Source organism: Salmo trutta, unplaced genomic scaffold (genome assembly GCF_901001165.1).
Source record: "Salmo trutta unplaced genomic scaffold, fSalTru1.1, whole genome shotgun sequence".
Classification (NCBI taxonomy): Eukaryota; Metazoa; Chordata; class Actinopteri; order Salmoniformes; family Salmonidae; genus Salmo; species Salmo trutta.
This window is the reverse complement of record NW_021823195.1, coordinates 1695880-1723427: the sequence shown is the minus strand read 5'-3', so window position 1 is coordinate 1723427 and position 27548 is coordinate 1695880. Positions and strand designations below refer to the sequence as shown.

The window sequence follows — 27548 nt, the reverse complement described above, 5'->3', positions numbered from 1 at the left end:
TGTGTGGCTGCAGATTATTTCTTTCCCCCGGTAGTGCTTTCGGATGGGGACGGACAGAGTACTTCTGAAGGCAGCCCGTGAACAACCCAGCTAGATGCATAGTGGTGGTTATTGTTACATTGAGGAAGGGAGGAAAAAGGATTTAACGCTCAACAAGCTGGGCGGTGATACCAGTTAGGAAATGATCTTGCAGTATTTGCCAAAGCTAGCGGCAAGCGGTTCTTATTTTGCACAGTAGCCATCGAGCTACCTGCAATTATTGAATCTTACTGTGAACTCCTGACTGTAGTTTTGGGTTTGACCAGATTCACAGTCACTCAGCCCTTAGAGAACGGTAGGTGCTTCTGTTATGGCATCTGGGACAAACACCAGGACGGTGTCTGTCCTCTCTCTCTCTCTCTCTCTCTCTGTCTCTGTCTCTGTCTCTCTCTCTCTCTCTGTCTCTCTCTCTCTCTCTCGCTCTCTCTCTCTCTCTGTCTGTCTCTCTGTCCTCTCTGTCGCTCTCTCTGTCCTCTCTCTCTGTCCTCTCGTCTCTCTCTCTCTCTCTCCTCTCTCTTCCTCTCTCTCTGTCTCTCTCTCTCTCTCTCTCTCTGTCTCTTCTCTCTGTCTCTCTCTCTGTCTCTCTCTGTCCTCTCTCTCCTCTCTCTCTCTCTCTCTCTCTCTCTCTCTGTCTCTCTCTCTCTCTCTCTCTCTCTCTCTCTCTCTCTCTCTCTCTCTGTCTGTCTCTCTGTCCTCTCTGTCTCTCTCTCTCTCTCTCTCTCTCTCTCTCTCTCTCTCTGTCTCTCTCTCTCTCTCTCTCTCTCTCTCTCTCTCTCTCTCTCTCTCTCTCTCTCTTTCTCTCTCTGTGTTATTTCATGGACAGAGCTGTTCTTGGCACTTTACACTGTAGTTGAGTCGAGATGCCACTTTTTTAACTCATTTTAATGTGGATACAAATGATACCATGCAATGATATTATTCTTGTTACGTGATTTGATTGATATCATTGAGTCCGTTCAGAGTAAACTACAGCTGTCTGGTTGTAACAACACATTGTGGAGGTTTGGAAACATTTCAAGACTTTTTTGTTGACGCGCACATAAATGACATCACAGATTGATTTATGACAAGCAGCAGACTCCTATCAACTACCTTCTAGAATTATTAACGAGTCCACGTTGTAATTTATAAAACATGTCTGTAGCTAATTAGATTAGTTTATTAGTCACATGCACAGGGTCGTAAATGGAATGGCAGGGTACAGTGATACTCTACCTCTGGTACACTCAGGCCCGTTTCCTCCACTTTCAGAGTAGCATCACTGGTGTTGACTGGGCCCGTTTCCTCCTCTTCCAGAGTAGCATCACTGGTGTTGACTGGGCCCGTTTCCTCCTCTTCCAGAGTAGCATCACTGGTGTTGACTGGGCCCGTTTCCTCCTCTTCCAGAGTAGCATCACTGGTGTTGACTGGGCCCGTTTCCTCCTCTTCCAGAGTAGCATCACTGGTGTTGACTGGGCCCGTTCCTCCTCTTCCAGAGTAGCATCACTGGTGTTGACTGGGCCCGGTTTCCTCCTCTTCCAGAGTAGCATCACTGGTGTTGACTGGGCCCGTTTCCTCCTCTTCCAGAAGTAAGCATCACTGGTGTTGACTGGGCCCGTTTCCTCCTCTCAGAGTAGCATTACTGGTGTTGACTGGGCCCGTTTCCTCCTCTCAGAGTAGCATCACTGGTGTTGACTGGGCCCGTTTCCTCCTCTCAGAGTAGCATTACTGGTGTTGACTAGGCCCGTTTCCTCCTCTCAGAGTAGCATCACTGGTGTTGACTGGGCCCGTTTCCTCCTCTCAGAGTAGCATTACTGGTGTTGACTAGGCCCGTTTCCTCCTCTCAGAGTAGCATCACTGGTGTTGACTAGGCCCGTTTCCTCCTCTCAGAGTAGCATCACTGGTGTTGACTAGGCCCGTTTCCTCCTCTCAGAGTAGCATCACTGGTGTTGACTAGGCCCGTTTCCTCCTCTCAGAGTAGCATTACTGGTGTTGACTAGGCCCGTTTCCTCCTCTCAGAGTAGCATCACTGGTGTTGACTAGGCCCGTTTCCTCCTCTCAGAGTAGCATTACTGGTGTTGACTAGGCCCTGGCCCCTCTTTACCCCCGAGTCCTTTCAGCTGGCCCCTCTTTACCCCAGCCCTTTCAGCTGGCCCCTCTTTACACCAGCCCTTTCAGCTGGCCCCTCTTTCCCCCAGCCCTTTCAGCTGGCCCCTCTTTACCCCAGTCCTTTCAGCTGGCCCCTCTTTACACCAGCCCTTTCAGCTGGCCCCTCTTTCCCCCAGCCCTTTCAGCTGGCCCCTCTTTACCCCAGCCCTTTCAGCTGGCCCCTCTTTACACCAGCCCTTTCAGCTGGCCCCTCTTTCCCCCAGCCCTTTCAGCTGGCCCCTCTTTACCCCAGTCCTTTCAGCTGGCCCCTCTTTACACCAGCCCTTTCAGCTGGCCCCTCTTTCCCCCAGCCCTTTCAGCTGGCCCCTCTTTACCCCAGCCCTTTCAGCTGGCCCCTCTTTACCCAAGTCCTTTCAGCTGGCCCCTCTTTACCCCAGCCCTTTCAGCTGGCCCCTCTTTACCCCAGTCCTTTCAGCTGGCCCCTCTTTACCCCAGCCCTTTCAGCTGGCCCCTCTTTACCCCAGCCCTTTCAGCTGGCCCCTCTTTACCCCAGCCCTTTCAGCTGGCCCCTCTTTACCCAAGTCCTTTCTAAAACCCCAAACAGCAAGCAATGCATGTGAAAGAAGCACGGTGGCTAGGAAAAACTCCCTAAGAAAAACTCCCTAGAAAGGCCAAAAACCTAGGAAGAAACCTAGAGAGGAACCAGGCTATGAGGGGCGGCCAGTCCTCTTCTGGCTGTGCCGGGTGGATATTATAACAGATCATGGTCAAGATGTTAAAATGTTCATAAATGACCAGCATGGTCAAATAATAATAATCATAGTAGATGTCGAGGGTGCAACAAGCACGTCCGGTGAACAGGTCAGGGTTCCGTAGCCGCAGGCAGAACAGTTGAAACTGGAGCAGCAGCATGGCCAGGTGGACTGGGGACAGCAAGGAGTCATCATGCCAGGTAGTCCCGAGGCATGGTCCTAGGGCTCAGGTCCTCCGAGAGAAAGAAAGAAAGAGAGAAAGAGAGAATTAGAGAGAGCATATTTAAATTCACACAGGACACCGGATAAGACAAGAGAATACTCCAGATGTAACAGACTGACCCTAGCCCCCCGACACATAAACTACTGCAGCATAAATACTGGAGGCTGAGACAGGAGGGATCAGAAGACACTGTGGCCCCATCCGATGATACCCCCGGACAGGGCCAAACAGGCAGGATATAACCCCACCCACTTTGCCAAAGCACAGCCCCCACACCACTAGAGGGATGTCTACAACCACCAACTTACCGTCCGAAGACAAGGCCGAGTATAGCCCACAAAGATCTCCGCCATGGCACAACCCAAGGGGGGTTGCCAACCCAGACAGGAAGACCACGTCACCCCAGCCCTTTCAGCTGGCCCCTCTTTACCCCAGCCCTTTCAGCTGGCCCCTCTTTACCCCAGCCCTTTCAGCTGGCCCCTTTTACCCAGCCCTTTCAGCTGGCCCTCTTACCCCAGCCCTTCGCTGGCCCCTCTTTACCCAGCCCTTTCAGCTGGCCCTCTTACCCAGTCCTTTCAGCTGGCCCTCTTTACCCCAGCCCTTTCAGCTGGCCCCTCTTTACCCCAGCCCTTCAGCTGGCCCCTCTTTACCCCAGCCCTTTCAGCTGGCCCTTTTTACCCCAGCCCTTTCAGCTGGCCCCTCTTTACACCAGTCCTTTCAGCTGGCCCTCTTTACCCCAGCCCTTTCAGCTGGCCCTTTTTACCCCAGCCCTTTCAGCTGGCCCTCTTTACCCGAGTCCTTTCAGCTGGCCCTCTTTACCCCAGCCCTTTCAGCTGGCCCCTCTTTACCCCAGCCCTTTCAGCTGGCCCCACTTACCCCAGCCCTTTCAGCTGGCCCCTCTTTACCCAGCCCTTTCAGCTGGCCCCTCTTTACCCCAGCCTTTCAGCTGGCCCCTCTTTACCCCGAGCCCTTTCAGCTGGCCCCTCTTACCCCCAGCCCTTTTCAGCTGGCCCCCTCTTTACCCCCAGCCCTTTCAGCTGGCCCCTCTTTACCCCAGCCCTTTTCAGCTGGCCCCTCTTTACCCCCGCCCTTTCAGCTGGCCCCTCTTTACCCCCAGTCCCTTTTCAGTGGCCCCTCTTTACCCCAGCCCTTTTCAGCTGGCCCTCTTTACCCCAGCCCTTTCAGCTGGCCCCTCTTTACCCCCGCCCTTTTCAGCTGGCCCCTCTTTACCCCCAGTCCTTTCAGCTGGGCCCCCTCTTTACCCAGCCCTTTTCAGCTGGCCCCTCTTTACCCCCGCCCTTTCAGCTGCCACCTTTTACCCCAGCCCTTTCAGCTGGCCCCTCTTTACCCCCGCCCTGTTCAGCTGGCCCCTTCTTTACCCCAGCCCTTTCAGCTGGCCCCTCTTTACCCCAGCCCCTTTCAGCTGGCCCCCTCTTTACCCCAGCCCTTTAAGCTGGCCCCTCTTTACCCCTAGCCCTTCAGCTGGCCCCTCTTTACCCCAGTCCTTTCAGCTGGCCCCTCTTTACCCCAGCCCTTTCAGCTGGCCCCTCTTTAACCCAGCCCTTTCAGCTGGCCCCTCTTTACCCCGAGCCTTTTCAGCTGGCCCCTCTTTACCCCAGCCCTTTCAGCTGGCCCCTCTTTACCCCAGCCCTTTCAGCTGGCCCCTCTTTACCCCAGCCCTTTCAGCTGGCCCCTCTTTACCCCAGCCCTTTCAGCTGGCCCCTCTTTACCCCAGTCCTTTCAGCTGGCCCCTCTTTACACCAGCCCTTTCAGCTGGCCCCTCTTTACCCCCGAGTCCTTTCAGCTGGCCCCTCTTTATCCCAGCCCTTTCAGCTGGCCCCTCTTTACCCCAGCCCTTTCAGCTGGCCCCTCTTTACCCCAGCCCTTTCAGCTGGCCCCTCTTTACCCCAGTCCTTTCAGCTGGCCCCTCTTTACCCCAGCCCTTTCAGCTGGCCCCTCTTTACCCCAGTCCTTTCAGCTGGCCCCTACTAAACAACAAGTGTAAATTTTAACAGTAGTGTAACGGCTGAAACAAACACAAAGCTTGTTTGGTCAAGAGTCCCTACTCTGTTGAAGAGCTGAACTGATTTGTTTTGGATGCAGGGCTGCGGATTAGAGCCAGTTTCCTCCTCCTCCTCCTCCTCTTCCTCCTCCCTCTATTCCCTGACCTCTGGATGTGGTTCTGCAGCAGCGGAGAGACAGATTAGTGGACCTCAGCGTTAATACTGTCCTGTTGTCATCACTATAGCAATACGAATGTGAATAGCTGCTTATTAGAACCTCTTTCAGGGTTTTTTTTGTTGTTGTTGAATAAACTGGGTGAAAATTAAGTCTTTAATTTAAATGTGTACCTACGTTAAGTTGTTCGTCTGTGTCGTTCAGGCTATCTACTACCTGACGTTGTATTATCATCCATTGCGATTTGAGCCTATTTTCTCTCCCTGTCACACAGGGCCCTGAACAGCAGTATGGACTACGAGAGACCCAATGTTGAGACCATTAAGTGTGTAGTGGTGGGGGACAACGCCGTAGGGAAGACACGGCTGATCTGCGCTCGGGCCTGCAACACCACTCTGAACCAGAACCAGCTACTGGCCACACACGTCCCTACGGTCTGGGCTATAGACCAGTACCGAGTCTGTCAAGAGGTACAATACTTAACCCTTAACCCCTGACCCCTAACCCCAACACACGTCCATACGGTCTGGGCTATAGACCAGTACAGAGTTTGCCATTACCTGTCTCTCTACACTGCAGATCAAACAGCCCCACCTGTCATTAAACAGCCCCACCTGTCGTTAAACAGCCCCACCTGTCGTCAAACAGCCCCACCTGTCTTCAAACAGCCCCACCTGTCGTCAAACAGCCCCACCTGTCGTCAAACAGCCCCACCTGTCATTAAACAGCCCCACCTGTCGTCAAACAGCCCCACCTGTCGTCAAACAGCCCCACCTGTCGTCAAACAGCCCCACCTGTCGTTAAACAGCCCCACCTGTCGTTAAACAGCCCCACCTGTCCCTGTCGTTAAACAGCCCCACCTGTCGTCAAACAGCCCCACCTGTCGTCAAACAGCCCCACCTGTCGTCAAACAGCCCCACCTGTCGTCAAACAGCCCCACCTGTCATTAAACAGCCTTGTTAGGAAGCCTGTCCCTTTCAGAACTCAGCGATGATGTCACAGCTATCTCCAAACTGGCATAGTGTTCAGTTCATTACCAAGTGCAGCTCGCCACATACTGCCGTCAACACAAATCTGACCAATTTATTCATCACTGCGTGAATACCGGAACTGTACGGTATATGTTTTACTAGAACTGCCTCTCTAACAGGAGAACAATCTCCATAACTTCACCTACTCAATCAGTGTGTAAATTAAAGGCATCACCCTCTAATTCAAGACCTACTTGATCGCTCAGCCCCGCCTGTCATCGCTCACCCCCCCGCCTGTCATCGCTCACCCCCTCTGCTTGTCATCGCTCACCCCCCTGCCTGTCATCTCTCACCCCCCCTGTCATCGCTCACCCCCTGCCTGTCATCGCTCACCCCCTGCCTGTCATCTCTCACCCCCTGCCTGTCATCTCTCACCCCCTGCCTGTCATCGCTCACCCCCTCCGCTTGTCATCGCTCACCCCCCTGCCTGTCATCTCTCACCCCCGCCTGTCATCGCTCACCCCCCTGCCTGTCATCGCTCACCCCCTGCCTTTCATCTCTCACCCCCCCTGTCATCGCTCACCCCCTGCCTGTCATCGCTCACCCCCGCCTGTCATCGCTCACCCCCCTGCCTGTCATCGCTCACCCCCTGCCTTTCATCTCTCACCCCCCCTGTCATCGCTCACCCCCTGCCTGTCATCGCTCACCCCCTGCCTGTCATCGCTCACCCCCTGCCTGTCATCTCTCACCCCCTGCCTGTCATCTCTCACCCCCGCCAGTCATCTCTCACCCCCGCCAGTCATCGCTCACCCCCTGCCTGTCATCTCTCACCCCCTCTGTCATCTCTCACCCCCCCCTGTCATCGCTCACCCCCTGCTGTAGGTGTTGGAGCGCTCCAGGGATGTGGTGGATGAGGTCTAATATGTGTCTCTCTGTAGGTGATGGATCGCTCCAGGGATGTGGTGGATGAGGTCTAATATGTGTCTCTCTGTAGGTGTTGGAGCGCTCCAGGGATGTGATGGATGAGGTCTAATATGTGTCTCTCTGTAGGTGATGGAGCGCTCCAGGGATGTGATGGATGAGGTCTAATATGTGTCTCTCTGTAGGTGTTGGAGCGCTCCAGGGACGTGGTGGATGAGGTCAGTGTGTCTCTCAGGCTGTGGGACACCTTCGGAGATCATCATAAAGACAGACGCTTCGCATACGGAAGGTAAGACTGACACATGGGGCTGAGACTGGGGATGGGCTGAGGAGTATTTTTCTGGAATGGCTAAGATCAGCCATTCTACTGGAGCTCTGTTAGATGATGGGCCATAGGGCTCCACTAGTAATACTATATAGACAGAATACTGTATGGACAGAATACTGTATGGTCAGAACCTGTAGACAGAATACTGTATTACATTTTGGTCATTTAGCAGACGCTCTTATCCAGAGCGACTTACATGCATACATTTCATGAATGCATATATTTCATGCATTTTTTGTACTGGCCCCCCCGTGGGAATCAAACCCACAACCCTGGCATTGCAAACACCATGCTCTACCAACTGAGCCACAGGGAAGTCTAGACGTGAGTCCTGATGTGTTTGGCATGGACTGATGGCTGCATGCATAGTGTAGTGATCCTGTCTACTGAGCCGTATTACATGTTAACCCTATTGGTGCGATGCCAGATTCCCTTCTCTGGCCCTCGGGGACACTCAAATATTCATCTGGTTTTGACTTCCTGTAAATTAGTTCTCTCGATCTTAGTATATCCGACTGTGTGATCCTTAAATGATGCACCCGGACGGTCTTAATGGGACTGGTGCCTCCGAAGAGGTTTCACTGATTGGTGGATTGATCGTTGTCAAGCTGCCATCAGCGTAACATCTCTGTTGATGTCAGCGAGACATCAGGTCGGTCTGTTTACCTAGAAGGCAGTTTAAACCCTGACCCCTCTAATCATTCATTATAACCTCTGTTATAACTGCTCACTACCTGACACAGTTTAAACCCACACCCCTCTAATCATTCATTATAACCTCTGTTATAACTGCTCACTACCTGACACATTGATCTGTCTGTTTACCTAGAAGGCAGTTTAAACCCACACCCCTCTAATCATTCATTATAACCTCTGTTATAACTGCTCACTACCTGACACATTGATCTGTCTATCTAGAAGGCAGTTTAAACCAACACCCCTCTAATCATTCATTATAACCTCTGTTATAACTGCTCACTACCTGACACATTGATCTGTCTGTCTGTTTACCTAGAAGGCAGTTTAAACCCACACCCCTCTAATCATTCATTATAACCTCTGTTATAACTGCTCACTACCTGACACATTGATTTCTGAGTCTAATCAAGGTGTACTGGTTCTAGACCCCATTTCTAAGTTCTGTTTTTGGCACCTGAGCCCAGGTTTGAGTGAGAGGGGACTTGGTTATCACTTGTTTGCCTTAGTTTCTGTCTTAAGACTTAAAATCGTTGTACTTAAAGGCATTGGCACATCGTGTTATGATGTGAAAACACGATATTCAACAACACCTCAAGAATATGAGTTGGCCATAAATACTCCAGAGGACAAACTGTACCTAGTACTGTTGTTGTGTTGTGTACCTGTTTGGTTATAGGGTTAGTATAGTATAGTATCTAACCCTAACCCTATAGGGTATATATATTATAGGCCTTCTACAGTATGATCTTAATGCAGGCCTTGGCCACGACAATACACTGTGTCCTTGGCAGTGAGTAGATCCAGGGTATGACTGGCAGTGAGTAGATCCAGGGTATGACTGGCAGTGAGTAGATCCAGGGTATGACTGGCAGTGAGTAGATCCAGGGTATGACTGGCAGTGAGTAGGTCCAGGGGATGACTGGCAGTGAGTAGATCCAGGGTATGACTGGCAGTGAGTAGATCCAGGGTATGACTGGCAGTGAGTAGGTCCAGGGGATGACTGGCAGTGAGTAGATCCAGGGTATGACTGGCAGTGAGTAGATCCAGGGTATGACTGGCAGTGAGTAGATCCAGGGTATGATTGTGGCAGTGAGTAGATCCAAGGTATGACTGGCAGTGAGTAGATCCAGAGTATGATTGTGGCAGTGAGTAGATCCAGGGTATGATTGTGGCAGTGAGTAGGTCCAGGGTATGACTGGCAGTGAGTAGATCCAGGGTATGACTGGCAGTGAGTAGATCCAGGGTATGACTGGCAGTGAGTAGGTCCAGGGTATGACTGGCAGTGAGTAGATCCAGGGTATGATTGTGGCAGTGAGTAGATCCAGGGTATGACTGGCAGTGAGTAGATCCAGGGTATGATTGTGGCAGTGAGTAGATCCAGGGTATGACTGGCAGTGAGTAGATCCAGGGTATGACTGGCAGTGAGTAGATCCAGGGTATGATTGTGGCAGTGAGTAGATCCAGGGTATGACTGTGGCAGTGAGTAGATCCTGGGTATGACTGGCAGTGAGTAGATCCATGGTATTACTGGCAGTGAGTAGATCCAGGGTATGACTGTGGCAGTGAGTAGATCCAGGGTAAGACTGGCAGTGAGTAGATCCAGGGTATGATTGTGGCAGTGAGTAGATCCAGGGTATGATTGTGGCAGTGAGTAGATCCAGGGTATGATTGTGGCAGTGAGTAGATCCAGGGTATGACTGGCAGTGAGTAGGTCCAGGGTATAACTGGCAGTGAGTAGGTCCAGGGTATGATTGTGGCAGTGAGTAGGACCAGGGTATGATTGTGGCAGTGAGTAGGTCCAGGGTATGACTGGCAGTGAGTAGATCCAGGGTATGACTGGCAGTGAGTAGGTCCAGGGTATGACTGTGGCAGTGAGTAGGTCCAGGGTATGACTGGCAGTGACTAGATCCAGGGTATGACTGGCAGTGAGTAGGTCCAGGGTATGACTGGCAGTGAGTAGATCCAGGGTATGATTGTGGCAGTGAGTAGATCCAGGGTATGATTGTGGCAGTGAGTAGGTCCAGGGTATGACTGGCAGTGAGTAGATCCAGGGTATGACTGGCAGTGAGTAGGTCCAGGGTATGACTGTGGCAGTGAGTAGGTCCAGGGTATGACTGGCAGTGACTAGATCCAGGGTATGACTGGCAGTGAGTAGGTCCAGGGTATGACTGGCAGTGAGTAGATCCAGGGTATGATTGTGGCAGTGAGTAGGTCCAGGGTATGATTGTGGCAGTGAGTAGATCCAGGGTATGATTGTGGCAGTGAGTAGATCTAGGGTATGACTGGCAGTGAGTAGATCCGGAGACATGTTGGACAAAACCCACTGAGTGGATGATGTCTCCGAAAGCCTTTTGGAGTGGGTCTGTGGACTTTTCCATGTGAATATTAAAGTCACCAAAAACTACAATATTATCTGCCAAGGTCTGATAGGAATTCAGGGAACACAGTGAGGAACGCTGCATACGGCCCAGGAGGCCTGTAAACAGTAGCTTTCTGTGTGTCTCTCTGCCTCTGATTGTCTGGTGTGTCTCTCTGCCTCTGATTATCTGTTGTGTCTCTCTGCCTCTGATTATCTGGTGTGTCTCTCTGCCTCTGATTATCTGGTGTGTCTCTGATTATCTGGTGTGTCTCTCTGCCTCTGATTGTCTGCTGTGTCTCTCTGCCTCTGATTATCTGGTGTGTCTCTCTGCCTCTGATTGTCTGGTGTCTCTCTGCCTCTGATTGTCTGGCGTGTCTCTCTGCCTCTGATTATCTGGTGTGTCTCTCTGCCTCTGATTGTCTGGTGTGTCTCTCTGCCTCTGATTGTCTGGTGTGTCTCTCTGCCTCTGATTGTCTGGTGTGTCTCTCTGCCTCTGATTGTCTGGTGTGTCTCTCTGCCTCTGATTGTCTGGTGTGTCTCTCTGCCTCTGATTGTCTGGTGTGTCTCTCTGCCTCTGATTGTCTGGTGTGTCTCTCTGCCTCTGATTGTCTGCTGTGTGTCTCTGGTTCCCGTCTGTTCTCTACAGGTCTGACGTGGTTGTGCTGTGTTTCTCCATCGCCAACCCCAACTCTCTGCATCACGTCAAGACCATGTGGCACATGGAGATCAAACACTTTTGTCCCAGGACGCCTGTCATCCTGGTGGGTTGTCAGCTGGACCTGCGTTATGCTGATCTGGAGGCCGTCAACAGGGCCAGGAGGCCACTAGCCAGGTATAGAATCAGCATTACAGGGCCAGGAGGCCGCTAGCCAGGTATAGAATCAGCATTACAGGGCCAGGAGGCCTCTAGCCAGGTATAGAATCAGCATTACGGGGCCAGGAGGCCGCTAGCCAGGTATAGAATCAGCATTACGGGGCCAGGAGGCCGCTAGCCAGGTATAGAATCAGCATTACGGGGCCAGGAGGCCGCTAGCCAGGTATAGAATCAGCATTACGGGGCCAGGGGGCCGCTAGCCAGGTATAGAATCAGCATTACGGGGCCAGGAGGCCGCTAGCCAGGTATAGAATCAGCATTACGGGGCCAGGAGGCCGCTAGCCAGGTATAGAATCAGCATTACGGGGCCAGGAGGCCGCTAGCCAGGTATAGAATCAGCATTACGGGGCCAGGAGGCCGCTAGCCAGGTATAGAATCAGCATTACGGGGCCAGGAGGCCGCTAGCCAGGTATAGAATCAGCATTACGGGGCCAGGAGGCCGCTAGCCAGGTATAGAATCAGCATTACGGGGCCAGGAGGCCGCTAGCCAGGTATAGAATCAGCATTACGGGCCAGGAGGCCGCTAGCCAGGTATAGAATCAGCATTACGGGGCCAGGAGGCCGCTAGCCAGGTATAGAATCAGCATTACGGGGCCAGGAGGCCGCTAGCCAGGTATAGAATCAGCATTACGGGGCCAGGAGGCCGCTAGCCAGGTATAGAATCAGCATTACGGGGCCAGGAGGCCGCTAGCCAGGTATAGAATCAGCATTACGGGGCCAGGAGGCCGCTAGCCAGGTATAGAATCAGCATTACGGGGCCAGGAGGCCGCTAGCCAGGTATAGAATCAGCATTACGGGGCCAGGAGGCCGCTAGCCAGGTATAGAATCAGCATTACGGGGCCAGGAGGCCGCTAGCCAGGTATAGAATCAGCATTACGGGGCCAGGAGGCCGCTAGCCAGGTTTAGAATCAGCATTACGGGGCCAGGAGGCCGCTAGCCAGGTATAGAATCAGCATTACAGGGCCAGGAGGCCACTAGCCAGGTATAGAATCAGCATTACAGGGCCAGGAGGCCACTAGCCAGGTATAGAATCAGCATTACAGGGCCAGGAGGCCACTAGCCAGGTATAGAATCAGCATTACAGGGCCAGGAGGCCGCTAGCCAGGTATAGAATCAGCATTACAGGGCCAGGAGGCCACTAGCCAGGTATAGAATCAGCATTACAGGGCCAGGAGGCCACTAGCCAGGTATAGAATCAGCATTACAGGGCCAGGAGGCCGCTAGCCAGGTATAGAATCAGCATTACAGGGCCAGGAGGCCACTAGCCAGGTATAGAATCAGCATTACGTCATGTGGCTGGTTTTGATTGACTAGATCTATACATTTTAGTTTTAGTTGACACTCTATGTGCAGTAACTACTGACATTTTATTCTATTAAGCAAACCGGTTTACATAGATTTAATAAAATAATTACTTTGTATTGTTCCGTATTGAGAATAGCTGTTATTTCCTCCCCACCAGGCCTATAAAGCCAGGAGACATCCTTCCTCCAGAGACTGGCCGGGAGGTGGCCAAGGAGCTGGGCATCTCCTACTACGAGACCAGTGTGTTCGACCAGTTTGGCGTCAAGGACATCTTCGACAACGCCATTCGAGCAGCGCTCATCTCCCGTCGACACCTGCAGTTCTGGAAGTCCCACCTCCGGAAGGTCCAGAAGCCCCTCCTCCAGGCGCCCTTCCTGCCGCCCAAAGCACCGCCCCCTCTCATCAAGGTTCCAGAGTGTTTCGTCAACAACAGGGAGGGTCCTGGCCTCTTATTGGACAGTCCTCTGTGTGCTGACGTCATGTTCATCCTCCAGGACCACATCCACATCTTCGCCCACAAGATCTACCTCTCCACCTCCTCCTCCAAGTTTTATGACCTGTTCCAGGTAGTGTCTATTTGCCTGGTTCCTCTCTAGGTTCCTCTCTAGGTTCCTCTCTAGGTTCCTCTCTAGGTTCCTTCCTTCTAGGTTTTGATTCCTAGCCACTGTGCTTCTGCCTCTGCATTGCTTGCTCTCTGTGGTTTCCGGCTGGGTTTCTGTAGAGCACTTTGTGACACATAAAAAAAAAAAAACGTTATAAATGTGATTGTTTCCAGATGGACTTCAGTGACGAGTCCCAGTGCCTGGTGGTGACGGAGCGGCATGCCCGGGACTCTCTCCTCAGGACCCTTAGTCTGGACACAGATGAGGACGTGGCTGTGCTCCCCAACCACTCCCCCTGCTCCCTCAGGGCCTCGAAGAGTGACGGCACCTTGAAGATGATGAGCTTCTCTGGTAAGCACCGTCGCACCAAGCTGTCCTTGGCCTCCTGGAGCAAGGCCTTCTACAGCATCCACAAGGAGAGCGTGACCAACCCCGTGACGGGCTCCCCGGCTCACATGACGGTGGTGAAGATGGACTACTCCATCCAGCTGGGTCCGTTCAGTGCCGTGTTGAAGTTCCTCTACACTGGGGAGCTGGATGAAGAGGAGCGGGATCTGATGAAGATCGCCCAGATCGCGGAGGTCCTGGAGGTGTTTGACCTGAGGATGATGGTGGAGAACATCATGAACCGCGAGGGCTTCATGAACCAGGAGATCACCAAGGCCTTCCACGTCAGGAAATCCAACCGCATCAAGGAGTGTCTCAACAAGAACACCTTCACAGGTAAACCATGCAGCATCATAGATCAAAGTGTTTTGTTTTCTTGATGAGAGAGAATTTATCTGTTGCTTTTCAAATGTATTGACTAGGAAGTTATCATGTGACTGGAACTTTGGATGGGGTTGATGTGATGTGTTCTGTTTAATGTGTTTCTCCGGGGCACATGTCACCTTCAGGTTGTTGTTATAATGTCTCAGACGTCACCTTCAGGTTGTTGTTATAACGTCTCAGACGTCACCTTCAGGTTGGTGTTATAATGTCTCAGACGTCACCTTCAGGTTGGTGTTATAATGTCTCAGACGTCACCTTCAGGTTGGTGTTATAATGTCTCAGACGTCACCTTCAGGTTGGTGTTATAATGTCTCAGACGTCACCTTCAGGTTGGTGTTATAATGTCTCAGACGTCACCTTCAGGTTGTTGTTATAATGTCTCTGTCTCAGACGTCACCTTCAGGTTGGAGGATGGAACCATCAATGCTCACAGACCTCTGCTCATCTCCTCCTGTGATTGGATGGCTGCTGTGTTCGGAGGGTCCTTCATGGAGAGTGCTAACAACGAGGTGAGTCTACAGCACAGAGTAATATCTAGTGTTGGGGTTAGGCTGCTGTGTTGGGTGGATCCTTCATGGAGAGTTAACGAGTCTACAGCACAGTCTGGGTTAGGGTTATGTTCGTGCCAAATGGCACCCTATTCCCTATGTAGTAAACTACTTTTTACCAGGGTCTTTTACTTGCAAGGAAACACTAAAACAGGAAGTACCAGTGAGGAGTTTAACACATCAGCCACTGGCTTCATTAATAATTACATCGACGAAGTCATCCCCACGGTGACAGTATGTAGATATCCCAACCAGAAGCCATGGATTACTGGCAACATGCACACTGAGCTTAAGGCTAGAGCTGCCGCTTTCAAGGAGCGGGACACTAACCTAGACGCTTAAAAGAAATCCCGCTACGAACCATCAAACAGCCAAAGCGTAAATAGAGGACTAAAATCGAATCCTACTACACCGGCTCTGACGCTTGTTGGATGTGGCAGGGTTTGCAAAGTATCACGGATTACAAAGGGGAAACCCAGCCGCGAGCTGTCCAGTGACGCCTACCAGACAAGCAAAATACCTTCTATGCTCACTTTGAGGAAAGTAACGCTGAACCATGCATGAGAGCACCAGCTGTTCCCGACAACTGTGTGATCACGCTCTTCGTAGCCGATGTGAGTAAGACCTTTAAACAGGTTAACATTCAGACGGATTACCAGAACTCAGAGCATTCGCTGACCAATACCCTATAATGACAAAGCGAAAATAATATTTTTAATTTATTTTATTGCACATTTATACAAAATTAAATATAGAAATACCTTATTTACATAACTATTCAGACCCTTTGCTATGAAACTCGAAATTGAGCTCAGGTGTATCCTGTTTCCATTGATCATCCTTGAGATGTTTCTACAACTTGATTGGAGTCCACCTGTGGTAAATTCAATTGATTGGACATGATTTGGAAAGGCACAGACCTGACCAGGATCCATAGGGAATACCAGGATCCATAGATAATATAGGGAATGGATGTTGTCTCCAATTGACCAGGATCCATAGGGAATAGGGGATGTTGTCTCCAGTTGACCAGGATCCATAGGGAATAGGGGATGTTGACCAGGATCCATAGGGAATAGGGGATGTTGACCAGGATCCATAGGGAATAGGGGATGTTGACCAGGATCCATAGGGAATAGGGGATGTTGACCAGGATCCATAGGGAATAGGGGATGATGACCAGGATCCATAGGGAATAGGGGATGTTGACCAGGATCCATAGGGAATAGGGGATGTTGACCAGGATCCATAGGGAATAGGGGATGTTGACCAGGATCCATAGGGAATAGGGGATGTCTCCAGTTGACCAAGATCCATAGGGAATAGAGGATGTTGACCAGGATCCATAGGGAATAGGGGATGTGGACCAGGATCCATAAGGAATAGGGGATGTTGACCAGGATCCATAGGGAATAGGGGATGTTGACCAGGATCCATAGGGAATAGGGGATGTTGACCAGGGTCCATAGGGAATAGGGGATGTTGTCTTCAGTTGACCAGGATCCATAGGGAATAGGGGATGTTGACCAGGATCCATAGGGAATAGGGGATGTCTCCAGTTGACCAAGATCCATAGGGAATAGGGGATGTTGACCAGGATCCATAGGGAATAGGGGATGTGGACCAGGATCCATAGGGAATAGGGGATGTTGACCAGGATCCATAGGGAATAGGGGATGTTGACCAGGATCCATAGGGAATAGGGGATGTTGACCAGGGTCCATAGGGAATAGGGGATGTTGTCTTCAGTTGACCAGGATCCATAGGGAATAGGGGATGTTGACCAGGATCCATAGGGAATATTGGATGTTGACCAGGATCCATAGGGAATAGGGGATGTTGTCTCCAGTTGACCAGGATCCATAGGGGATGTTGACCAGGATCCATAGGGAATAGGGGATGTTGTCTCCAGTTGACCAGGATCCATAGGGAATAGGGGATGTTGTCCAGGATCCATAGGGAATAGGGGATGTTGACCAGGATCCATAGGGAATAGGGGATGTTGACCAGGATCCATAGGGAATAGGGGATGTTGACCAGGATCCAAAGGGAATATGGGATGTTGTCCAGGATCCATAGGGAATAGGGGATGTTGACCAGGATCCATAGGGAATAGGGGATGTTGACCAGGATCCATAGGGAATATTGGATGTTGACCAGGATCCATTGGGAATAGGGGATGTTGTCTCCAGTTGACCAGGATCCATAGGGAATAGGGGATGTTGTCTTCAGTTGACCAGGATCCATAGGGAATATTGGATGTTGACCAGGATCCGTAGGGAATATGGGATGTTGTCCAGGATCCATAGGATTATATGGGATGTTGTCCAGGATCCATAGGGAATAGGGGATGTTGTCCAGGATCCATAGGGAATAGGGGATGTTGACCAGGATCCATAGGGAATAGGGGATGTTGACCAGGATCCATAGGGAATAGGGGATGTTGACCAGGATCCATAGGGAATAGGGGATGTTGACCAGGATCCATAGGGAATAGGGGATGATGACCAGGATCCATAGGGAATAGGGGATGTTGACCAGGATCCATAGGGAATAGGGGATGTTGACCAGGATCCATAGGGAATAGGGGATGTTGACCAGGATCCATAGGGAATAGGGGATGTTGACCAGGATCCATAGGGAATATGGGATGTTGACCAGGATCCATAGAGAATAGAGGATGTTGACCAGGATCCATAGGGAATAGGGGATGTTGACCAGGATCCATAGGGAATAGGGGATGTTGACCAGGATCCATAGGGAATAGGGGATGTTGACCAGGATCCATAGGGAGTAGGGGATGTTGACCAGGGTCCATAGGGAATAGGGGATGTTGTCTTCAGTTGACCAGGATCCATAGGGAATAGGGGATGTTGACCAGGATCCATAGGGAATATTGGATGTTGACCAGGATCCATAGGGAATAGGGGATGTTGTCTCCAGTTGACCAGGATCCATAGGGGATGTTGACCAGGATCCATAGGGGATGTTGTCTCCAGTTGACCAGGATCCATAGGGAATACGGGATGTTGTCCAGGATCCATAGGGAATAGGGGATGTTGACCAGGATCCATAGGGAATAGGGGATGTTGACCAGGATCCATAGGGAATATGGGATGTTGACCAGGATCCATAGGGAATAGGGGATGTTGACCAGGATCCATAGGGAATAGGGGATGTTGACCAGGATCCATAGGGATTAGGGGATGTTGACCAGGATCCAAAGGGAATATGGGATGTTGTCCAGGATCCATAGGGAATAGGGGATGTTGACCAGGATCCATAGGGAATATTGGATGTTGACCAGGATCCATTGGGAATAGGGGATGTTGTCTCCAGTTGACCAGGATCCATAGGGAATAGGGGATGTTGTCTTCAGTTGACCAGGATCCATAGGGAATATTGGATGTTGACCAGGATCCATAGGGAATAGGGGATGTTGTCTCCAGTTGACCAGGATCCATAGGGAATATGGGTTGTTGTCCAGGATCCATAGGGAATAGGTGATGTTGACCAGGATCCATAGGGAATATGGGATGTTGTCTCCAGTTGACCAGGATCCATAGGGGATGTTGACCAGGATCCATAGGGAATAGGGGATGTTGTCTCCAGTTGACCAGGATCCATAGGGAATATGGGATGTTGACCAGGATCCATAGGGAATAGGGGATGTTGACCAGGATCCATAGGGAATAGGGGATGTTGACCAGGATCCAAAGGGAATATGGGATGTTGTCCAGGATCCATAGGGAATATGGGATGTTGACCAGGATCCGTAGGGAATATGGGATGTTGTCCAGGATCCATAGGATTATATGGGATGTTGTCCAGGATCCATAGGGAATAGGGGATGTTGACCAGGATCCATCGGGAATAGGGGATGTTGACCAGGATCCATAGGGAATAGGGGATGTTAACCAGCATCCATAGGTAATAGGGGATGTTGACCAGGATCCATAGGGAATATGGGATGTTGACCAGGATCCATAGGGAATAGGGGATGTTGACCAGGACCCATAGGGAATAGGGGATGTTGACCAGGATCCATAGGGAATAGGGGATGTTGACCAGGATCCATAGGTAATAGGGGATGTTGACCAGGATCCATAGGGAATAGGGGATGTTGTCTCCAGTTCATTGATTAAACCCCAGGTGGCAGTAAGAACAGCTACATGACAGTTTCATCAGAGTAACAAGTAAAAATAGACGTCATTCAGAGATCTTTAAATAGCTGTTAGGACAAGGACATCATCTACCTCTCTCTGAACAGGCTCTCAGGCTAACAGGCTAACACTACCTCTCTCTGAACACAGAGTCCTGTTCTGTTACACTGCTCTCAGGCTAACAGGCTAACACTACCGCTCTCTGAACACAGAGTCCTGTTCTGTTACACTGCTCTCAGGCTAACAGGCTAACAGGCTAACACTACCTCTCTCTGAACACAGAGTCCTGTTCTGTTTCACTGCTCTCAGGCAGGCAGACCAACAGGCTAACAGGCTAACACTACCTCTCTCTGAACACAGAGTCCTGCCTGTTCTGTTTCACTGCTCTCAGACAGGCAGACCAGCAGGCTAGCAGGCTAACAGGCTAACACCACCTCTCTCTTTGACCATGGGGACGTCTTTATTTTAGTGTGGTAGCTAGCTACAACCCGGTATCCTAGTCTCTACAGAGCCTCTGTAGTCTCTACTGATAGTCTCTACAGAGTCTCTGTAGTCTCTACTGCTAGTCTCTACAGAGCCTCTGTAGTCTCTACTGCTAGTCTCTACAGAGCCTCTGTAGTCTCTACTGCTAGTCTCTACTGCTAGTCTTTACAGACCTGTAGTCTCTACTGCTAGTTTCTACAGACCCTCTGTAGTCTCTACTGCTAGTCTCTACAGACCCTCTGTAGTCTCTACTGCTAGTCTTTACAGAGCCTCTGTAGTCTCTACTGCTAGTCTTTACAGACCCTCTGTAGGCTCTACTGCTAGTCTTTACAGAGCCTCTGTAGTCTCTACTGCTAGTCTTTACAGACCCTCTGTAGTCTCTACTGCTAGTTTCTACAGACCCTCTGTAGTTTCTACTGCTAGTCTCTACAGAGCCTCTGTAGTCTCTACTGCTAGTTTCTACAGAGCCTCTGTAGTCTCTACTGCTAGTCTCTACAGAGCCTCTGTAGTCTCTACCGGTAGTCTCTACTGACCCTCTGTAGTCTCTACTGCTAGTCTTTACAGAGCCTCTGTAGTCTCTACTGCTAGTCTCTACTGCTAGTCTTTACAGACCCTCTGTAGTCTCTACTGCTAGTCTTTACAGAGCCTCTGTAGTCTCTACTGCTAGTCTTTACAGAGTCTCTGTAGTCTCTACTGCTAGTCTTTACAGAGCCTCTGTAGTCTCTACTGCTAGTCTTCACAGAGCCTCTGTAGTCTCTACTGCTAGTCTCTACTGACCCTCTGTAGTCTCTACTGCTAGTCTTTACAGACCCTCTGTAGTCTCTACTGCTAGTCTTTACAGACCCTCTGTAGTCTCTACTGCTAGTCTCTACTGCTAGTCTTTACAGACCCTCTGTGGTCTCTACTGCTAGTCTTTACAGACCCTCTGTAGTCTCTACTGCTAGTCTACAGACCCTCTGTAGTCTCTACTGCTAGTCTTTACTGACAGTGAAACAGGACATTTAGATGTTGTCAAATGATTTGTCTCTGTTCTTTCCTGTGTGTGTCTGTGTGTGTGTCTGTGTGTGTGTATCTGTGTGTGTGTGTCTGTCTGTGTGTCTGTCTGTGTGTGTGTCTGTGTGTGTCTGTGTGTGTCTGTGTGTGTCTGTGTGTGTCTGTGTGTGTCTGTGTGTTTAGGTCTCGTTCCCAGGCACCAGCAGGGTGTGTATGCAGGCTGTTCTGGAGTATCTCTACACCAATCAGCTTTGTCCCATGGCAGAGCTGGACCCTATGGAGCTGACGGCCCTGGCTGACAGACTCTGTCTCCCAAGACTGACCGCTCTGACAGGTACTGACCATAACCCTGGTTAACAGACTGACTCCCCAGACTGACCATAACCCTGGTTAACAGACTGTCTCCCCAGACTGACCGCTCTGACAGGTACTGACCGTAACCCTGGTTAACAGACTGTCTCCCCAGACTGACCGTAACCCTGGTTAACAGACTGTCTCCCCAGACTGACCATAACCCTGGTTAACAGACTGTCTCCCCAGACTGACCGCTCTGACAGGTACTGACCGTAACCCTGGTTAACAGACTGTCTCCCCAGACTGACCATAACCCTGGTTAACAGACTGTCTCCCCAGACTGACCATAACCCTGGTTAACAGACTGTCTCCCCAGACTGTCTCCCCAGACTGACCGCTCTGACAGGTACTGACCATAACGCTGATTAACAGACTGTCTCCCCAGACTGACCATAACCCTGGTTAACAGACTGTCTCCCCAGACTGACCGCTCTGACAGGTACTGACCATAACCCTGGTAACAGACTGTCTCCCCAGACTGTCTCCCCAGACTGACCGTAACCCTGGTTAACAGACTGTCTCCCCAGACTGACAATAACCCTGGTTAACAGACTGTTTCCCCAGTCCCCAGACTGACCGTAACCCTGGTTAACAGACTGTCTCCCCAGACTGACCATAACTCTGGTTAACAGACTGTCTCCCCAGACTGATCGCTCTGACAGGTACTGACCATAACCCTGGTTAACAGACTGTCTCCCCAGACTGACCATAACCCTGATTAACAGACTGTCTCCCCAAACTGACCGTAACCCTGGTTAACAGACTGTCTCCCCAGACTGACCATAACTCTGGTTAACAGACTGTCTCCACAGACTGACCGTAACCCTGGTTAACAGACTGTCTCCCCAGACTGACCATAACCCTGGTTAACAGACTGTCTCCCCAGACTGTCTCCCCAGACTGACCGTAACCCTGGTTAACAGACTGTCTCCCCAGACTGTCTCCCCAGACTGACCGTAACCCTGGTTAACAGACTGTCTCCCCAGACTGACCATAACCCTGGTTAACAGACTGTCTCCCCAGACTGTCTCCCCAGACTGACCGTAACCCTGGTTAACAGACTGTCTCCCCAGACTGACCGTAACCCTGGTTAACAGACTGTCTCCCCAGACTGACCGTAACCCTGGTTAACAGACTGTCTCCCCAGACTGTCTCCCCAGACTGACCATAAACCTGGTTAACAGACTGTCTCCCCAGACTGACCGTAACCCTGGTTAACAGACTGTCTCCCCAGACTGACCGTAACCCTGGTTAACAGACTGTCTCCCCAGACTGACCGTAACCCTGGTTAACAGACTGTCTCCCCAGACTGACCGTAACCCTGGTTAACAGACTGTCTCCCCAGACTGTCTCCCCAGACTGACCATAACCCTGGTTAACAGACTGTCTCCCCAGACTGTCTCCCCAGACTGACCATAACCCTGGTTAACAGACTGTCTCCCCAGACTGTCTCCCCAGACTGACCATAACCCTGGTTAACAGACTGTCTCCCCAGACTGACCCTAACCCTGGTTAACAGACTGTCTCCCCAGACTGACCGTAACCCTGGTTAATAGACTGTCTCCCCAGACTGACCGTAACCCTGGTTAACAGACTGTCTCCCCAGACTGACCCTAACCCTGGTTAACAGACTGTCTCCCCAGACTGACCCTAACCCTGGTTAACAGACTGTCTCCCCAGACTGACCGTAACCCTGGTTAACAGACTGTCTCCCCAGACTGACCCTAACCCTGGTTAACAGACTGTCTCCCCAGACTGTCTCCCCAGACTGACCATAACCCTGGTTAACAGACTGTCTCCCCAGACTGACCATAACCCTGGTTAACAGACTGTCTCCCCAGACTGACCGTAACCCTGGTTAACAGACTGTCTCCCCAGACTGTCTCCCCAGACTGACCCTAACCCTGGTTAACAGACTGTCTCCCCAGACTGACCGTAACCCTGGTTAACAGACTGTCTCCCCAGACTGACCCTAACCCTGGTTAACAGACTGTCTCCCCAGACTGTCTGCTCTGCCCAGAACCATCTGTTTCGAGATTTGGGCTTAGCATTCAATATCCCCATGTAATGTCAATGGGGAGATAACATGGCTGCCGTGCATCACAATGCAGAACTCCCATGTTCCCAACTCTCTAAGGGGGTGTTCCTAAATTGACTCCAATGTGTGAATGTGCTCAGTGCAGTCTGGGTCATTTATAAATTCATAGCGTCTAAATCCACTGGCTGAGGAACAGGTTCGATCAGGACACTGGCTGAGGAACAGGGTTGATCAGGACACTGGCTGAGGAGCAGGGCCGATCAGGACACTGGCTGAGGAACAGGGTCGATCAGGACACTGGCTGAGGAACAGGGTCGATCAGGACACACTGGCTGAGGAGAAGGGCTGATCAGGACACTGGCTGAGGAGCAGGGCTGATCAGGACACTGGCTGAGGAGCAGGGTTGATCAGGGGACACTGGCTGAGGAGCAGGGTCGATCAGGACACTGGCTGAGGAGCAGGGTCGATCAGGGGACACTGGCTGAGGAGCAGGGTCGATCAGGACACTGGCTGAGGAGCAGGGCCGATCAGGACACTGGCTGAGGAGCAGGGCCGATCAGGACACTGGCTGAGGAGCAGGGCCGATCAGGACACTGGCTGAGGAGCAGGGTCGATCAGGGGACACTGGCTGAGGAGCAGGGTCGATCAGGACACTGGCTGAGGAGCAGGGCCGATCAGGACACTGGCTGAGGAGCAGGGCCGATCAGGACACTGGCTGAGGAGCAGGGCCGATCAGGACACTGGCTGAGGAGCAGGGTCGATCAGCGGACACTGGCTGAGGAGCAGGGCCGATCAGGGGACACTGGCTGAGGAGCAGGGCCGATCAGGACACTGGCTGAGGAGCAGGGCCGATCAGGGGACACTGGCTGAGGAGCAGGGTCGATCAGGGGACATTGGCTGAGGAGCAGGGTCGATCAGGGGACACTGGCTGAGGAGCAAGGTCGATCAGGGGACACTTGCTGAGGAGCAGGGTCGATCAGGACACTGGCTGAGGAGCAGGGTCGATCAGGACACTGGCTGAGGAACAGGGTCGATCAGGGGACACTGGCTGAGGAGCAGGGTCGATCAGGGGACACTGGCTGAGGAGCAGGGCCGATCAGGACACTGGCTGAGGAGCAGGGTCGATCAGGGGACACTGGCTGAGGAGCAGGGTCGATCAGGACACTGGCTGAGGAGCAGGGTCGATCAGAACACTGGCTGAGGAGCAGGGTCGATCAGGGGACACTGGCTGAGGAGCAGGGTCGATCAGGGGACACTGGCTGAGGAGCAGGGCCGATAAGGACACTGGCTGAGGAGCAGGGTCGATCAGGGGACACTGGCTGAGGAGCAGGGTCGATCAGGACACTGGCTGAGGAGCAGGGCCGATCAGGACACACTGGCTGAGGAGCAAGGCCGATCAGGACACTGGCTGAGGAGCAGGGTCGATCAGGACACACTGGCTGAGGAGCAGGGTCGATCAGGACACACTGGCTGAGGAGCAGGGTCGATCAGGACACTGGCTGAAGAGCAGGGTCGATCAGGGGACACTGGCTGAGGAGCAGGGCCGATCAGGACACTGGCTGAGGAGCAGGGCCGATCAGGACACTGGCTGAGGAGCAGTGTCGATCAGGACACTGGCTGAGGAGCAGGGTCGATCAGGGGACACTGGCTGAGGAGCAGGGCCGATCAGGGGACACTGGCTGAGGAGCAGGGCCGATCAGGACACACTGGCTGAGGAGCAGGGCCGATCAGGACACTGGCTGAGGAGCAGGGTCGATCAGGGGACACTGGCTGAGGAGCAGGGCCGATCAGGACACTGGCTGAGGAGCAGGGTCGATCAGGGGACACTGGCTGAGGAGCAGGGTCGATCAGGACACTGGCTGAGGAGCAGTGTCGATCAGGACACTGGCTGAGGAGCAGGGTCGATCAGGGGACACTGGCTGAGGAGCAGGGCCGATCAGGGGACACTGGCTGAGGAGCAGGGCCGATCAGGGGACACTGGCTGAGGAGCAGGGTCGATCAGGGGACACTGGCTGAGGAGCGGGGCCGATCAGGGGACACTGGCTGAGGAGCAGGGTCAGGGGACACTGGCTGAGGAGCAGGGTCGATCAGGGGACACTGGCTGAGGAGCAGGGTCGATCAGGGGACACTGGCTGAGGAGCAGGGTCGATCAGGGGACACTGGCTGAGGAGCAGGGCCGATCAGGGGACACTGGCTGAGGAGCAGGGCCGATCAGGGGACACTGGCTGAGGAGCAGGGTCCTTTTTCTCCTCGCTCTGTGTACTTTGTGTACTCTGACTCTGCACCAATTGGGAGATTCAGACGTGTATTTGAACCTGTCTCATTTGTAGTTACGGTATTACTACAGTATTAAAACTGTAAGTACAGTGCTGCGTTAGCTGGGATTGCATACTGCTGGAGTGAAACCTTTTTTAAGCCCTTCTGTATTGTTTTTCTTGGGTGCCTTGTGACCGTGAAGCATCATCTAAAGAATATTGATTTCAACTCGGGTTCTGAAACTCTGTATAGTTTTATTATAAACGTTTGTCTGAAGATGTTTCTTCTGTCTGCTCCACAGAACACTATGCTGTGAGTGAGCTGGTGAAAGCCTCCAAAGATGGACAGGATATAGACGGAGAGGTACTCACCTATCTGGAACTGGCTCAGGTTGGTTTACTAGAACAGGATATAGACAGAGAGGTACTCACCTATCTGTAACTGGCTCAGGTTGGTTTACTAGAACAGGATATAGACGGAGAGGTACTCACCTATCTGGAACTGGCTCAGGTTGGATTACTAGAAGAGGATATATACAGAGAGGTACTCACCTATCTGGAACTGGCTCAGGTTGGTTTACTAGGACAGGATATAGACAGAGAGGTACTCACCTATCTGGAACTGGCTCAGGTTGGTTTACTAGAACAGGATATAGACAGAGAGGTACTCACCTATCTGGAACTGGCTCAGGTTGGTTTACTAGAACAGGATATAGACAGAGAGGTACTCACCTATCTGGAACTGGCTCAGGTTGGTTTACTAGAACAGGATATAGACAGAGAGGTACTCACCTATCTGGCTCAGGTTGGTTTACTAGAACAGGATATAGACGGAGAGGTACTCACCTATCTGGAACTGGCTCAGGTTGGTTTACTAGAACAGGATATAGACAGAGGTACTCACCTATCTGGAACTGGCTCAGGTTGGTTTACTAGGACAGGATATAGACAGAGAGGTACTCACCTATCTGGAACTGGTTCAGGTTGGTTTACTAGAACACGATATAGACGGAGAGGTACTCACCTATCTGGCTTAGGTTGGTTTACTAGAACAGAATATAGACAGAGAGGTACTCACCTATCTGGCTCAGGTTGGTTTACTAGAACAGGATATAAACAGAGATGTAATCACCTATCTGGAACTGGCTCAGGTTGGTTTACTAGAACAGGATATAGACGGAGAGGTACTCACCTATCTGGAACTGGCTCAGGTTGGTTTACTAGAACAGGATATAGACAGAGAGGTACTCACCTATCTGGCTCAGGTTGGTTTACTAGAACAGGATATAAACAGAGATGTAATCACCTATCTGGAACTGGCTCAGGTTGGTTTACTAGAACAGGATATAGACGGAGAGGTACTCACCTATCTGGAACTGGCTCAGGTTGGTTTACTAGGACAGGATATAGACAGAGAGGTACTCACCTAGGATGATTGTTCTGCGGTTTAAATATAGGATGATTGTTCTGCGGTTTACATTTGGGGATGATTGTTCTACTGTTTACATTTGGGGATGATTGTTCTACCGTTTACATTGGGGGTGATTGTTCTACCGTTTACATTTGGGGGTGATTGTTCTACCGTTTTTAAATGTATTTTCCTTTGTTTTTCTTCCAGTTCCATAATGCTAACCAGTTAGCAGCTTGGTGCTTACATCACATCTGCACTCACTACAACAACGTCTGTGCCATCTATCGCAAAGAGATCAAGGCCAAATCTGCAGGTGAGTTAATTGTCCATTGGTTCTGATCAGCACACAACCGGCCATCACAATCAATGAAAGCTGAACACTGAACAATATGGTTTTGAACTTTTATTAATGTGTTTCCTGTCAGATAGTAAGGCATCATTGACTGTCTGCTGGTTTTGTTATTTCCTTTCAATTTGTGATTAATGAAGACCTATAAAACAAGGTGAGGGGACTTCCTAACTAACCAGTGACCTTAATGGATCAATCAAGTCCAAGGGACGAGTGAAAACCTTCTATGGAATGAGTTTGCCACCTGTGTTCTGTACTACCCAGTCTGTGGTCGCTACGCTACATGTTGTCTGATGGTCTGTCGATGTTGTGTTTCCCTCCCAGAGAACCAAGAATATTTTGAGAAGCACCGCTGGCCCCCGGTGTGGTACCTGAAGGAGGAGGACCACTACCAGCGTGTGAAGAAGGAGAGGGAGAAAGAGGACGTGGTTCTCAACAAACACCACAGCAGACGACGTTGGTGCTTCTGGAGTACCTCCCCTGCCGTGGCCTGAGAGGAGGTCTGAGGAGCGTCTGGCCCAGCCCCAAACCGCCCAGGGAATCTGCCTCCTGCCTCCTGTCCTCGTGCTTCAGCTTCTAACCCTGCACCCCGCAAAGAGGTCCCAACAACACACGCTGTACCGATGTTTTACTGTTATATCATCTGAGCATTAAGACAGAAAATAACTATCTGACGATGCACTGTCAGGTCCTACCCTCTTCTCTTGATGCACTGTCAGGTCCTACCCTCATCTCTTGATGCACTGTCAGGTCCTACCCTTCTTCTCTTGATGATGCACTGTCAGGTCCTACCCTTCTTCTCTTGATACACTGTCAGGTCCTACCCTTCTTCTCTTGATGATAC

General features: G+C 51.3%; 1 protein-coding gene across 1 annotated transcript; it reads left to right on the top strand.

Moving 5' to 3' along the window:
• On the top strand, positions 1–27371 carry LOC115189603 (rho-related BTB domain-containing protein 1). Its single transcript, XM_029748218.1, has 11 exons — positions 1–334; positions 5555–5750; positions 7358–7461; positions 11205–11390; positions 12895–13303; positions 13513–14062; positions 14501–14619; positions 20481–20631; positions 25247–25335; positions 26563–26668; positions 27029–27371. Exons 2-11 carry the CDS (start codon positions 5571–5573, stop codon positions 27196–27198), a joined length of 2064 nt encoding a protein of 687 aa, XP_029604078.1. The 5' UTR covers positions 1–334; positions 5555–5570; the 3' UTR covers positions 27199–27371.
• Positions 27372–27548: the final 177 nt, after the last annotated feature.

Bases quoted from the DNA above. Each gene is read 5' to 3' on its own strand.
- LOC115189603 (XM_029748218.1), top strand. From the start codon at position 5,571: ATGGACTACGAGAGACCCAATGTTGAGACCATTAAGTGTGTAGTGGTG. The intron at 7,462-11,204 runs GTAAGACTGACA...TGTTCTCTACAG, and splicing joins AGACGCTTCGCATACGGAAG to GTCTGACGTGGTTGTGCTGT. The intron at 13,304-13,512 runs GTAGTGTCTATT...GATTGTTTCCAG, and splicing joins AGTTTTATGACCTGTTCCAG to ATGGACTTCAGTGACGAGTC.